The sequence below is a fragment of the Macaca mulatta genome, chromosome 12 (genome assembly GCF_049350105.2).
Source record: "Macaca mulatta isolate MMU2019108-1 chromosome 12, T2T-MMU8v2.0, whole genome shotgun sequence".
Taxonomy (NCBI): Eukaryota; Metazoa; Chordata; class Mammalia; order Primates; family Cercopithecidae; genus Macaca; species Macaca mulatta.
This window is the reverse complement of record NC_133417.1, coordinates 105466949-105480730: the sequence shown is the minus strand read 5'-3', so window position 1 is coordinate 105480730 and position 13782 is coordinate 105466949. Positions and strand designations below refer to the sequence as shown.

Here is a 13782-nt window from a genome sequence, read left to right as displayed (position 1 = left end):
CAGATACAAACATGTTTTTAATTATTAATAAAGACCAGAAAATTAGGCAACACACAACCATGTTTCTTATTACAGAGCTAAGCTGTAATAGAAACAAGGGAATGGCGCCAAATTATCAAGCTGATTTTAAAATTCATATGAAAATGCAAAAGACCTAGAATAGCTAAAAAACAAACTTTGAAAAAGAAAAAAGTTAGGAGGGTTACAGTAATTGAGACAGTATAGTATTAGCATAATGATAGACAAACAGATCAATGACATAGAACAGAGAGTCCAGAAATGGATTCACATATATTTGGCCAATTAATTTTTGACAAAAGCACAAAGGTCAAATGGGGAACCTAAACTTCCACACTCACCAGGCTATAGGACGACAACTCTCTTCTAAATCTGGGGTACCATCAAAAAAGGCTTGGGACAGCCCAGTGTTAGAGTACATCCCCGCCCAGCAATATCAGTGGAGGACATATGTGGATCTCCATCCTGTTTCATATTCTTTTTATGAGATGGTCAGTTGGGTGCAGCCATTAAAAGAAGGCAGAGACTCAGGAAAAAAATAAAGTTTATTATACTCACAGGTCCTAGAGACAAGAGGTACAGCAGGCCATGCAGAGCCACACAGAAAAGACACTAGGATGGTCAGGAGGCAGAAGATGGGAACAAGGGGAAGGTTTAGGCCAGAGCCTATTATCGGAGTTTCCACAGGAAAGGCAAGGCAGGGCAGGGTGAATAGTCTAGAATTGGCTAGTTTGAATAATTCTGGCAGGCTCTAAGACATAGGAGAGGTAGGTCCCTGGTTGCCTAGTACCTGACCCAGGGACAATCAAAGCAGAGGACCATTGCCTCCTAAAATATAAGGGCCAGACAGGGGAGGTATGGCTCTGGATTAGTTAGCTTGCATATCAAAAGTGCTATGGTTTGAATGTCTCCTCCAAAACTCATGTTGAAACTGAATTACCATTGTGATGGTATTAAGAGGCAGGACCTTTAAGAGGTAATTATGTCATGAGGGCTCTGCCCTCACAAATGGATTAATGCTGTTATTGCAGGAGTGGGTTAGTTACAGGAGTGTGGTCTCCTTTTCTGTCTTGCATGCTTTCTCGCCCTTCCACCTTCTATCATGGGATGACACATGCCAGCTGTCAGCATCATGCTCTTGGACTTCCCAGCCTCCAGAACTGTGAACCAAATGAATCTCTGTTCTTTATAAATTACCCAGTCTTTTTAGAGAATGAAATCTCAAATGAAAAAAAGAAAATGATAAATTACCCTGTATGTGGTATTCTGTTATAGCAGCAGAAAACAGACTAAAACAAAAGACAAGCTCCTGGCTGGTCCCTTGCTATCTCTAAAAATTGGCTAGCCCTGAGAAGGGCAGTGTCTCCAGCCAATAATATTTTAAAAGATGTAAAAACATCATAATACACAGAAAATAAAATGTATATATGCTATACATCCCCATTCAGTGATAGGAAGGAGTTCCCCTCCCTCTCCTCTATGGTGGGGATAGAAATGGTTTAATAAAGAACTAGGATTTTCATCACTCTTCAGGAGTAACAACCTCCCCCCTTCATTATCCTCCTCATCCTTATGTCAGCAGAGGCCATGAAAGTAATGAGGTGCCCTTCCCTGTTCCAGCCACAGTGGTGTCAGCCTGAACTCCCAGCTCCACTCATCAGTTATGCCCACCACAGTGTTGTCAATAGAGGCTGAATGGGAAGTCTAAACTTCAGTACCCACTTGGCAGTAGGCAGCACCTCCCCTTACCACCAGTGTAGTGTCAAAGGAGGTCTCCTTAAACAGAAGATGGAAATAAGATCCAATGTCTTATAATGCACCTAAAATGTCCCAAGATACAGTCGAAAATCAATCACTCGTCATGCCAAAAATCAGGTAACTCTAAATTTGAATGAGAAAGGACAATAGATACCAACACTGAGATGACACAAATGTTGGAATTATCTGACGAAGATTTTAAAAAAGGTATCATAAAAATGCTTCAACAAGCATTTACTAACATGCTTAAAACAAATGAAAAAATGGAACATCTCAGCAAACAAATAGATGTAAAGAGCCAAATGGAGCTCAGAACTGAAAAATGTAATAACCAAATAAAACAAATTAAATGAGCTCAACAGCAAAACCAAGAAAACAAAAGGGGGAAAAAATCTGTGAACTTGGAGATAGAACAATAGAAATTACCCAAACTGAACAAGAGAGAAAAGAGACTGAAAAAAATAACAGAGAGTTAGGGATTTGTGGAATAGCAAAAAAGATAAAACATTCATGTCATCAGAGTCCTAGAAGGAAAGGAGAAAGAGAAAGAGTGCAGGACTGGAAAAGTATTTGGGGACATAATGGTTGAACATTTTTCCAAACTTGATAAAGACATCAATCTACAAAACATAATGGTTGAACATGTTTCCAAACTTGATAAAGACATCAACCTACAAATTCAAGAAGCTGAGTGAACCTCAAAAAGATAAACCCAAGGAAATTCATGGCAAAACACATCAAAGTCAAAATTCTCAAAACTAAAGACAATTTAAAAAATTGAAAGTATTGAGAGAGAAATGGCATCTTACCTACAGTTAACAATAAAAAAAGCATTGACTCAAAGTTAGAAAAGTAACAATGAACCACAAAAAGGCAAAACAACTTATTAAAAATAAAAGCAAAAAATGTCTGAAACATCAAACATTAAATTAAATTAGAAAGATGGTTCTTTTAAAAAAGAATAAAATAAAATAGAAAAATCACAACAACCTAAGATAGTTGGGGCGGGGGGGGCGGGGGGGAAGACAAATAAAAGCCCAAATACACAAAATTAATCAACTGGGGAAATACAACACAGACAAAATTAAGAATAATGACAGACTACTCTGGTCAACTCTGTGAACATCAATTAAAAAGCTTAGATTAAACAGATAACTTTCTAAGGAAAAATAATTCAATAAAACTAAATACGAAAGAAAGACATTTTCCTAAGGGGACCAATATCCATAGGATAAATAAAGTCAACAAAAAGCTACTATCACTCTCATCAAAAAAGTCCCAGGTCCAGATGGTTTCAAAGAATAATTCTACCAAACCTTTAAAGAAAAACAATTATAATACTGTATCACTTTTCAAGAACACAGAAAAAGTAAGACATCCAAATTCTTTTTATGATCTTAGTATATATATCATTGTTATCAATGCCTAAAGACTGTATGGTCTTGTGTTTTTTTCTATGCATAGAAAAAAAACTTCAGAGTCCTCACTTATAACTAACAATAGAAAAATCCTAAAGAAAACTGGCAAAAAAGAATTCAGCAGCGCATTAAATGAAAAATAAATCACTTCTGAAGTTTATTACAGACATGTAAAATTAGGAAAGTTACTAAAATAAATAATCATACTAAGACACCTAAAAAGACCACATCATCATCATGCTAAAAAGATACTTACATTATTTGGCATTATTTTTATTTAGAAAGCTCAATCAAAGAGGGACTACAGGAAACATACGTACCTTACTTATTTATATATAAAACAAGCATCATTGGGAAACACTACCTAATATTTTATGCATGTGTATTGTATCCTACTATGTTCTAGATGTTGTTCTGGTAAAGACATCCCTGCACTCAAAAAGCTTACATTCTGATGGGATGAACAATAAACAAAATTGTCATACAGTGTTAAGTGTTAAGGAGAAAGATGAAAGAAGAAAAGCAGGATATGAAATGTTGGTACAAGGGTTGGGAGTGTTTAAATTTATGCAGAGTTGCCAGGGAAGACTTCACTGGGGTCACTTTTGAGTCAACATTTGAAGGACAAGAACTTGTTGCATGCAGACAGAATATGTACAAAAGCACTGCGGTAGCAACTTACCTCTGTTTGAGGGAGTGGGAAGAGAACGGCACTGAAAAGGTTAAGGAGTGGAAGAAACAGGAGAGTAGTAAATGAGGTGGAAGAAATAACAAGAGTTTCAGTTTTCAGATCATATCAAACAATAGATAAGACTCCACTGGAGAGTTTCAAGCAGAGACTAACATTTTAACAGGATCATTCTGGCTGTTATAATAAGAAGAGAATACATAGAGAAGAGAAAAAGAAGGTCAAGTTGGGATGCTATTATTAATACAATATGTAAGTGAGAGAAAATGGTGCCTTGGACATGGGTAGTGAAAGAGGGTTGTGAGAACTGGTAGAATTGTAGACTGATTTTGAAGGCAGAACTAAAATGATTTGCCAAAGCATCAGATATAGGGTGTGAGAAAAAGATAGGAAAAGAGAGTTGTGATTATCTTAGATGAAAATCTCATAAGGAACTGGTTTGGTGGCAAATGTGAAATTTCAGATGCCTTTTAGACGTCCAGATGCCAAGTAGGTAATTAGATATAAATCGTCTGGAGGTCAGAGGAGATGGTCAGGCTGGAGTTACAAATTTGAAAGTCATCAGTATACAGTAGTAACTAAAACCGTAAGATAGAATAAAATTATTTAGGAGGAGTGAATGTAGATAGAAAAGAGAAGTCCAAGAACTGAGTCATAAGGCATTCCCAAAACTTAGGAAAACAAAGAGAAACCAGCAAACAGACTGAAAAAGAATAGCCAGAAGGGTAGGAAGAGACTTAGTAGAGTGTAGTATTCTAAAAGTCATGAGAAGTCAATATAAGAACCAAGAATTATCCATGGGTTTTCACAACATGGACATCTATGGTGACTTTCAGGATTTAGTGGATTGGTGGTGAAAACCCAGTTGGAATGGGATCAAGAGAAACTAGAGATAGTGAATAAATCTCTCAAAAAGCTTTGCTGTAAAGGCAAGAAGAGAGCTGAGATAGTACCTGGGAAATAGCTGGAATAAGAGGTTTATTTGTTTGTTTGTTTGTTTAAGATGAGAGATGATAACATTTTTGCATCCTGATGGGAATAATTCAGAAGGGAGGAAAAAAGTTAATGATGCAAGAGGGAAAGGCACTCTACACTAACACAAGCCAACAGCAAAGGACAACCCAAGTGTCCAACAACAGGAGCCTAGTGAGGTAGATTACAAGTCCACTCTAGATCTATCCAAAGCAGCACCAAAAGAGAATGAGGAATCACTCCACGTAATCATTTGGAGAAATCCCCAAGATATGTCATATAAAAAGTAAGGTGTAGAACATCTGGTATAGCATGCTATCTTTTGTGTAAAGAAGAAAAGTAAGAAAATATTTATTTTGTTTATTTGTTTGTTTTTATATAAAGAAAAAGATGAAAGCAATCACCTGCATGAGGTACAAGGAGAAGAGAGAATTGAGAAGAAAGTAGCTGAAGGCGGACAAAAGCATGTGTGAAAGTTTATTCTATGCTTTTCTTATCTCGTTCTGATGTTAGAACAGTATGTCTATATGACCCATCACCTGCCCCACTTAATAATAACTAGAAAGAAAAAGAATTTTAAAGCTTGGTATGCAAAAGTTAGTCTGTTAAATAATAAGTTCGAGAAGGTTGCTACCAAGATTGTATACTATGCCTTCACCTCCAGCTTCTCCATCTACCTGCTGTCCAGTTTTTACTTTTCCTTAATCTAGATGTCGACCTCAGCCCTCTGAATTCTCCAAAAAGAACCACATGAAAAGCATTTGGGAAATTTAGAATTTGTTTTAGAAAACAGTATAAAGTAGGACCACCCTCTATTTTTCTCCCCAGTTTTTCAATTGTGTCCATCTTTAAACAAACAAACAAAAACCCCAAAGTCTTTCCTCACTTAAAATGCTTCCTTTCTACTAATGTCTTCATGTTTCTTAGTCCGTTTAGGAGCCAGTATGTTCCACTAACCTGTCTAATCCTGTTACTTTTAATAAAAACCTAATTTTCATACGACATTTTCAATAACCAATTATACAAAATGATAATATGCTGTTAGCCAGTTAAAACTGATATTATCATCAGTCCTTTGCACAAAACTTGAAATATGAATCTCCAACCTTGATGTTATTTAAGTAAACTCAGTGATCCTCTGTAATCTAAAGAATGACACTATTTACATATAAATTCTACTTACCTCAGAAAGACTGCTCATTTCAATTGCAGTTATCAAGTTATTGTTCATGAGAGCTTCTATGTCTATAAGCTTCTTATTCTGCACATGTAAAATAAAGACCCCTTTTCATCAGTTAAGACTTGGAATGTTTTATAATATCAAGCGTTTATGAATGCCATCCATGTGAGAAAACTTAAAAAATAATTGATATCACATTGAGCTAAAAATTGAGATCACATTCAGCTAAAATGGCACATTATATAGTACCAAATAGTGTTATATAGTCCAAATAGTCATACATATCATACATATATACATGTACACACACACACACGTTGAATGCTTTGGAACTGACAATTATACGTTTTCCTATAAACATTTTTCTATCTTCTCATAATAATATATCACATGGCAAGAGAACAGTTTGTCAGCCACAGTAATTTAACCCACAAGTAGAGTAGGTCCTTTTTCCATTATAAATAAGTTCTACTTATTTTAGATTTAGATCTATAGTTGTAGCCTAGCTAATCATTGGCTCTCACTGCCCTGTCTGTGAACAGAGTTGAAATTTGGAAGGAAAAGAAACAACTATAATCTTCATTCTGTTTGGCTTGTGGCCAGGTAAATGCTGAGATTAAAAAACAATAACAACATTCTGGGAACTCCTTTCCTTTCAAGAACACTGGAAGAACTATGACCATCTTTTAAAAATGTATTAATGTACCAAGCTTTGCTTATGATTAGCAATCAAATGTTGGTCAAGATATTATACTGGTTTACACAGCACACAAGCACACATTTAGAATGCAGATTTAAAACACATGTTTTATTACCCATTAACAGTTTGTCCTGTAACATAGACTTGCATGGCATACTGACTTTCAATAATTTTTCACAATTGGAGATCTGAAAAATATTTTTAGAGCTTCTATAATAATGCAGCTAAAAGATTTAAGTTATAATTAGAATTCAAAAACAATATAGCTTCCATACCAAGTTATTCAGCTTTAGGCGAAGAAATGTGTTCTCAAAATTCAGTTTCTCTACTTCTTTTTGCAAGAGCATCTTTTCAGTTGTAATTCTTCGAGAATTCTCTTTTTCTCTACTAAGAGCCTGAGCTAATGCCCTGTTGTTGTGCTTTAAAGATATTTTGAAAATAGAAGAATTATCTGTAAAAAGATTTTTAAAATGAGTTAATATTGAACTTACACCTTAATAAATTTTTGTATTCCTTAGAAAAACTACATTAGACAAAATGCATTTCACTTTGTAAGTTTTAACTGAAGATTAGAAAAGAGAATAACAATACAGATGTAGTTTTGAGAAAAATAAACTCACAGTTTAGAGCTGAAGAAATGAAAGCTAGACAGAAGATGATGAATTCAAGAGTTGTGAGGAATTCAGAATATATATAAAAAGTTAGGAATAAGAGGACTGCAGCACAGACACGGCATTCTACATAATTAGATCAGTCACAAAAACTAAATATTGATACTTGCTGCTCGACCTGCTTTCCTGCGTTTGACTAGCAGACAGAATGGAGAAACTGATTCTGCAGCTCTAACTGGAAATGTCCTATAGGAATGAGGATAGCCAATCTGTGAAAATTCTAAAGCCAGTCTCTACAGCTCCAGAACTGAAGAAATTACTTAATACTCCCAAAGTCCATTTTCAAACTTTGAGTGATAGAGGCATACTTACTCTAATGTTAGACGGATAACTCCCTAAACCCCGTGGGACCTCGTACTGCCATCTAAAAGATCCTACCTCTTATTTCTAGGCATCTACTGCAATCTAAACTTGACTTCTCTTTAAAAGCACTATGTAAATATGATTTAAATCACTCCTGAAATGCTTTTCTGTTGGAAGCAAAGAAATTTCCTTGTGAATTCATTGGTAGAGCTTACCTTAAATACAGTGTGTTCCCTTAGTACATTTAAAACATCATTATATTTTCATAATTTTAACTTACATGTCACCATTCAATAACATATGCCACTGAATAAAAGTCTAGTGTATGTGAAATAAGTTTTATAAAATTTAATAACATTTTGTAAGTACTCAGAGAAAACTTGGGATTCTGCAAAACAGGGTCCAAAACAGTACTTTACCTTTGGCAGAGAGAGTAGTTTTGGATAGCCATCCTTGGCATAGCAAATGGAAATTGACTAGAACCAGCTTAGGATTTCCAGAAGATAAAGAGTAATAACATTTTCCTATTGTACTCCTCAAAGTCAGCATATTCCTTCATAACATGGGGTATGGAATAGTCTTGCCAAAGGGAGGAAGCAAGAGCCAGTGTAAGAAGTGGCCCTAGAAACCTGGGTGGGAGCTGCATCATGATTTACAGGCACCCAGGAGGCTGGGTTGTTTTAGAAGTCACACGTGATTGTCCTTCACAGAGCTGTATCAGCAGATAATGTGACTAAAAGGGTACCTCCCCCGACTCCTGCTAAGATGGTTATCAACATTGAGATAATGTTCAGAAGTAATGAAAATTTATCTTGGAGTTTTCCCACCTCCTTTCTTTTTTTTTTTTTTTTTTTTGCCCGTCTGATGCCTTAACTCCAGAATTCATGAAATTCCATTTCCAAAGTGCTCAGTGTCTTCGTAAGATTGCCTATATAAAGTCACACACACATATATATAAAAGCACCCAGTGTGAGCCAACCTCCTCTAGGCTACCCATCATCCAGTTGCCACAACATGCCAGAACAACCTGCTACACTTATTACGTCTTTTCCAGAAAAATCATGTTGGTATTTTTTTCTGCGCTGTAGAAACTAGCTGTCTTGGGCCACTGCAGCCTCACTGCTGAAAATTCAGCTGTCACACTTAGGGTAAATCATCAAAACCACCCAACTAACAGGAGTCAAAAGAGATAGGAAGGATCAAATTTAAAAAGTTATCAGTTAACAAAATAGTCATTTTAGTAATTTTCTGTACTTGATAAAATAAGGTAGAAAACAAAACAATTCTGGGGAAAAGTTAAAATGTGAGTGTATTTTAAAACTAATGGCACTTACTTAGAATTTTTGTTTTTATTTTTGAAGCAAGAGAAACATTCAACTTAGCAGTCTTTGAAATTCTTTTGTCTTTCACATGTCTCTTAATTCCTGAGGTAAAAAGTGAGCCAGTTTCCATCACTGGGCACGCCATCACTGAAGTGAAAGAAAAAAAAAATCATAGTATTGATTAATAAAAGAAAAAGGATAACTGATAAATACATTTTAAAAAGTAATAATCATGACTGAATATATTCTGTGCATTAAGTATTTGCTAAACTTTGTATAAAATCTGAAAGTATGAATGTAATCAAAAGTGGCTTAAGGTATAATCCAAAAAGGTAAATGATTATTTTTTTCATTTAAACCTACATTAATCATCTATATACCAGGTGCAGGGGACAGATGACAGGATATGGTCTCTGCTCTCATGGAATGCATGGAATGTGGGTACAGACAGTGCTTTCATACAATGTAAGAAGTGTAACCTTAGAGATATACATAGAGTTTAAAGGAAGTACAGAAGAGATATACCTAACCCAAGGTGGGGAAGGGGGTTGGAGAAATAGGAAATCTTAAATTTGTCTATTAGATTTATGGTCTATTATAGAAACAGGAAGATAAACAAATCATTACATTATAGTATTACAAGAGTAATAGCTACAATACACAATGCAGAGGAGAAGTGATTAACTGTGCCTGGGCAGAGGAAAAGGATCAGAAATAGCTTCACTGAGAAGGAGCGCCTGATGTTGAGTCATGTAAGACCAACCTCTCCATGGCTCCATTTCCTTCCCAAGCCTCCTTACCTCCATCTGCAGAGATCTAAAAAAAAAAAAAACCCTGTCCCCTGCACCTGCCTAACCCTCAATACTCAGCCTCCCCACCACTACTTGCCTTGAGTCCATAGGACTCAGCTCACTATGGCAATCCAGAACTCAGCTCACTATGTCAATCATGGCAAGAATCCCTCAACTCCTGGGTCACATTCATCCCCCTCACTCGAATCCCCTCAGCTCTACACATTCCTCATCTGGTCCTGTGGTAAGCTGGAAAATGGCCCCCCAAAGTTATTAGATCCCTTTAATTTTAAACTTCATGTGGAAAAACAGCCTTTGCAGATTTGAATAAGTTGAAGATCTTGTAATGGGGAGATTAATCTGGATTATCCAGGCAGGCCTAAATACTATCACAAGAGTCCTTACAAAAGACAGCAGAAACAGGAGTGATGCAGCCACATGCCAAGGACTGCCAGCAGCCATCAGGAACTGACAAAACAAGGAACAGATTCTCCTGAAGAGCCTCCAGAGAGAGTGCAGCTGGGAATACACCTTGAGGGGTGAAAAATTCAGTGATAACTGAATTTAGACTTCTGGCCTCCAGAACTGTGGGGAAATACATTTCTGTTGTTTTAAGCGCCTCATTTATGATAATTTGTTACAGCAGCCAAAGGAAATGAATACAGCCTGCCTATCTTACCCTTGCCAGACTCATGAGGTCCTCTAGAACTCACATTCCATCAACAACCAAACCTCTACAGCCTCAATCTCTTTTCTGAATGTTCTCTTCATCTTCTTGAACCACCCTCTACCCTGAGGACACAGATTCTCCTGCAGTCCTGTCAGGCAGGGGCTGTTTTCCCTCCCACACCCCTTCTAGAGGCTACAACACATTCATGTGTGCAGACCATTCATCTTCCCTCCTCCCTAAAAATTCCCATCCTTGAATATACTGTCATTTTATTCCTTTTTTCCTTTGTATCAGCTCTTCCTTCAAATGACCACAGGGCTTGCTCACTTCCTTCGAGCATTTGCCAAAATGTCACTTTCTTAGTGAGACTTCCCAGTCCAAACTACTTAAAAATTGCACACTTACCCCCATTCTCCCCTTCTGTTTTATTTTTTTCCATTAACTTACCAATGTCTAAGATAAAATTAAATAGTTTATTTAACTTATTATCTGTTTTCTCCTACTAAATTGTAAGTTCAATGAGGACATAAACTTTTGTCAAGTTTGTTTGCTTCTGTACCTTAGTACAGAAATATGCCTGCCACATAGCAGCTGCTGGATAAACATTTGTGGAAGAAGTGACTATGAATGAATGGAAGAACTTTCCAATAGAAAAACTGCCCACTCTTGGAATGGGTCTCCTTTGAAAGTGTTAAGCAGATGTTGAGAGGTGTCAAGCAAATAATGGAAAGATGGTTTCAGAAATTTCTGCAATGGGGAATAAGTTGAACCAGAAACTTTTCAAGATTAAGGCTCAACGGTTCTTTTAAACGTTTTGCCAAAAAGAAACTTTAAAATCAAACATCACTATCTCATAGACAGTAGAACACAGAAACTCCCCTCAAACTGTTGCATCTCACACACCTGAAAGGGATCCTAACATAGAAATCTAGTTCATCTCCCAAAAAATCCAGTCTGGAATATAAAATCTCATTTTACTAATTAGGAAACCACAGCTGGACTGCCCTCCCCAATAAACTGGTTCTGACACAATTCCTTAATTTAATAAATGGCACTGTCAATCGCCTATTCAAATCCTCATGCCAGAAATCTGGGAGTGTTCCTTGACATTGCCCTGTCAGCCCCTACATCAATGACCTTACCAAGGGAAACTTTAGGAGCCAGAACCAGGCATTTGGAGTACTGCTCCAGGGTGATTTACCATGTAGACACTGAGACATTATGATAGTGATTACAATTGTGTTGGAGCTCCAGTTCCAACATTTCATAGCTATGTGATCTCAACACCTCTTCGTCTCAATTTCCAGATTTATAAAACCATAAAAACTCAGGTCATCTCCTTGTAGGGACTAAATGAGCCAATATATGTACAGTGTCTAGTACAGGACCTAGTATACAGTCAGCACTCAATACCAGCACCTATTTATTACAACTCTGTGACACTTGTCCGGCCAGCATCTCGACTATCTCTAAATACGAAATACTCAGTTCCACATTCAATTCTCCTGAATTGGATACCTCATCTAAAAATTTGTCCTATTCTCTACTGAATAGGACAGAACAGGACATCTCTACTGAATAGGGCATTGTCCCTGTTCTCTACTGAAATCCCACCTGTACATCAAGTAGCTCAAGTTCCAAGTTCCAAGTTCTTCCCAGTCTTCCATCACCTCTTCGCCTTCAGCCAGCCTCTCCAAAGGAGAGGGCTCCTTCGAGAACTTTGGCACGCAGTCCCTAACATTCATTTCGCAGACACGTACTGAGCGCTCACAATGCCCTAGAAACTGTTCAAGCGAGTAGAGCTGTCCCAGAGACAGAAATTTGTTCCCTTAAGTAGCTGACCTAACTGGTGGCTCTCCCTGCTCGCCCTGCCGGACGCTCAAATCTCAGAAACAAGAGGCAGCGACTCAAAGCCAAAACAGGACTCCATCAACGAACCCCTCGGAGCCGGAGAGGGGCGCCGTCCCGGATCCCGGAGGACAGAGGGCGGAAGACTAGCCGGAGACCGAGGCGGACAGCGCCTAGAGAACCGGCTCAAGAACGACACCGATCCCGACAGTGAGAGGGCGGTCACGTCAAACGCCGCAGGCCACTAACTTACCTCTCTTTCAGCGTGGGGCACCCCCACCTAGCTCAGGGCGCTCGGCAAGCAGCAGCAGCAGCGGCTCAGGTTTAAACGCCACAGCCGTTGGCGGTTGCCCCATCAGCCAATCGAGTCCCGCGAAGATGGCGCAAGGGAGGACGGTTATTAGGAAGTGGAAGGCGGAAAGGGCGGGACCCCGCTGCGAGGGCAGGAGGGGGCGTGCCCAGGCGAGCCGGGGGCGGCCCTGTCTCCGTGACAGGGGTTCTCTTCTGCCCGGTGTTGGTGGCGGTCCGCTGTCTCCTGAAGCGTTGATGGAAAAGAAAACGCTTCTCTGACATTCATTATCAATCACATGTCTGAAAGGCTTGACAGCCACCTCAAGTCTGTTAGAAGGTATATGTTGTTTACTGGGATACTACTCACCCACATCTTACCATTTCTTCTGCATCCTTGCATTTCCAGTTGTGATACCAGCACCTTTAGTTTTCACTTAAAAGCTCTCCCCATGTTTCTTTTAACTTCTGGGGGGAAAAGGAGCAATGATATTTCGTTGCAAACCCCGGATCTCATTAATATTTAGGTCTTGCACTAATGGTTTGTTTTAGCTGAATATACAAGACTGACGTTTTCCATTATACGCAACTACATTTTAAAAATGTATTATTCACCTTATATTCCATGTCAATTCGCTTATTTTTCGCAAATTACTTTCATAGTCTTTACAAAGAATTTGGAGAAACTACAAAGAATAAAATTTCCTCTTTGTATACCATTGGACTGAAAATGAAAATAGCTTGTTAAATCAAGGTTCCAATAATTGATTATACATAATGCAGTCAACTTCATACTCTTCTCAATTTTTTGTTCATTCGAAGACATTTGAGAATTACTTTTACTTTAGAGAATCTAGACAAATGATGCAAAACATGCTTTTGAGTTCAGACCTTTTAGTCTAATACATATCATGATCAGTCTCCAAACAGATCTTGTTACATGAATCTTGTGTAAGTAGAAAAGTATTTACTGATTGTCCAGCTGCTAACATTCCAGAAGACAGTAAAATAAAAATTTCAATAACAGTGGTTAGAAAGTAATATACTGGTTATAGAAATTTGTGCTTACCTAGGAGTTAACTAGCACTGTATCTTGCTTACCCAGCCTGACACATTAAATGCTCAATGTATATGTTTTTTAAAATGAACCTTGTA

The 13782-nt window shown here is 37.8% G+C and overlaps 1 protein-coding gene across 1 annotated transcript in view; it reads right to left on the bottom strand.

Moving 5' to 3' along the window:
• The window catches only part of SGO2 (shugoshin 2), a 53731-nt gene extending 40857 nt beyond the window's left edge, over positions 1-12874 (bottom strand). The window contains exons 1-4 of the mRNA XM_001091712.5: positions 12593-12874; positions 9043-9177; positions 7010-7185; positions 6038-6115 (exon numbers count right to left, since the gene is read on the bottom strand). Of these exons, the coding sequence (XP_001091712.4) occupies positions 6038-6115; positions 7010-7185; positions 9043-9175 (387 nt within the window). The 5' untranslated portion in view covers positions 9176-9177; positions 12593-12874. The remainder of the gene's footprint in view (positions 1-6037; positions 6116-7009; positions 7186-9042; positions 9178-12592) is intronic.
• Between the last annotated feature and the right edge of the window lie 908 nt (positions 12875-13782).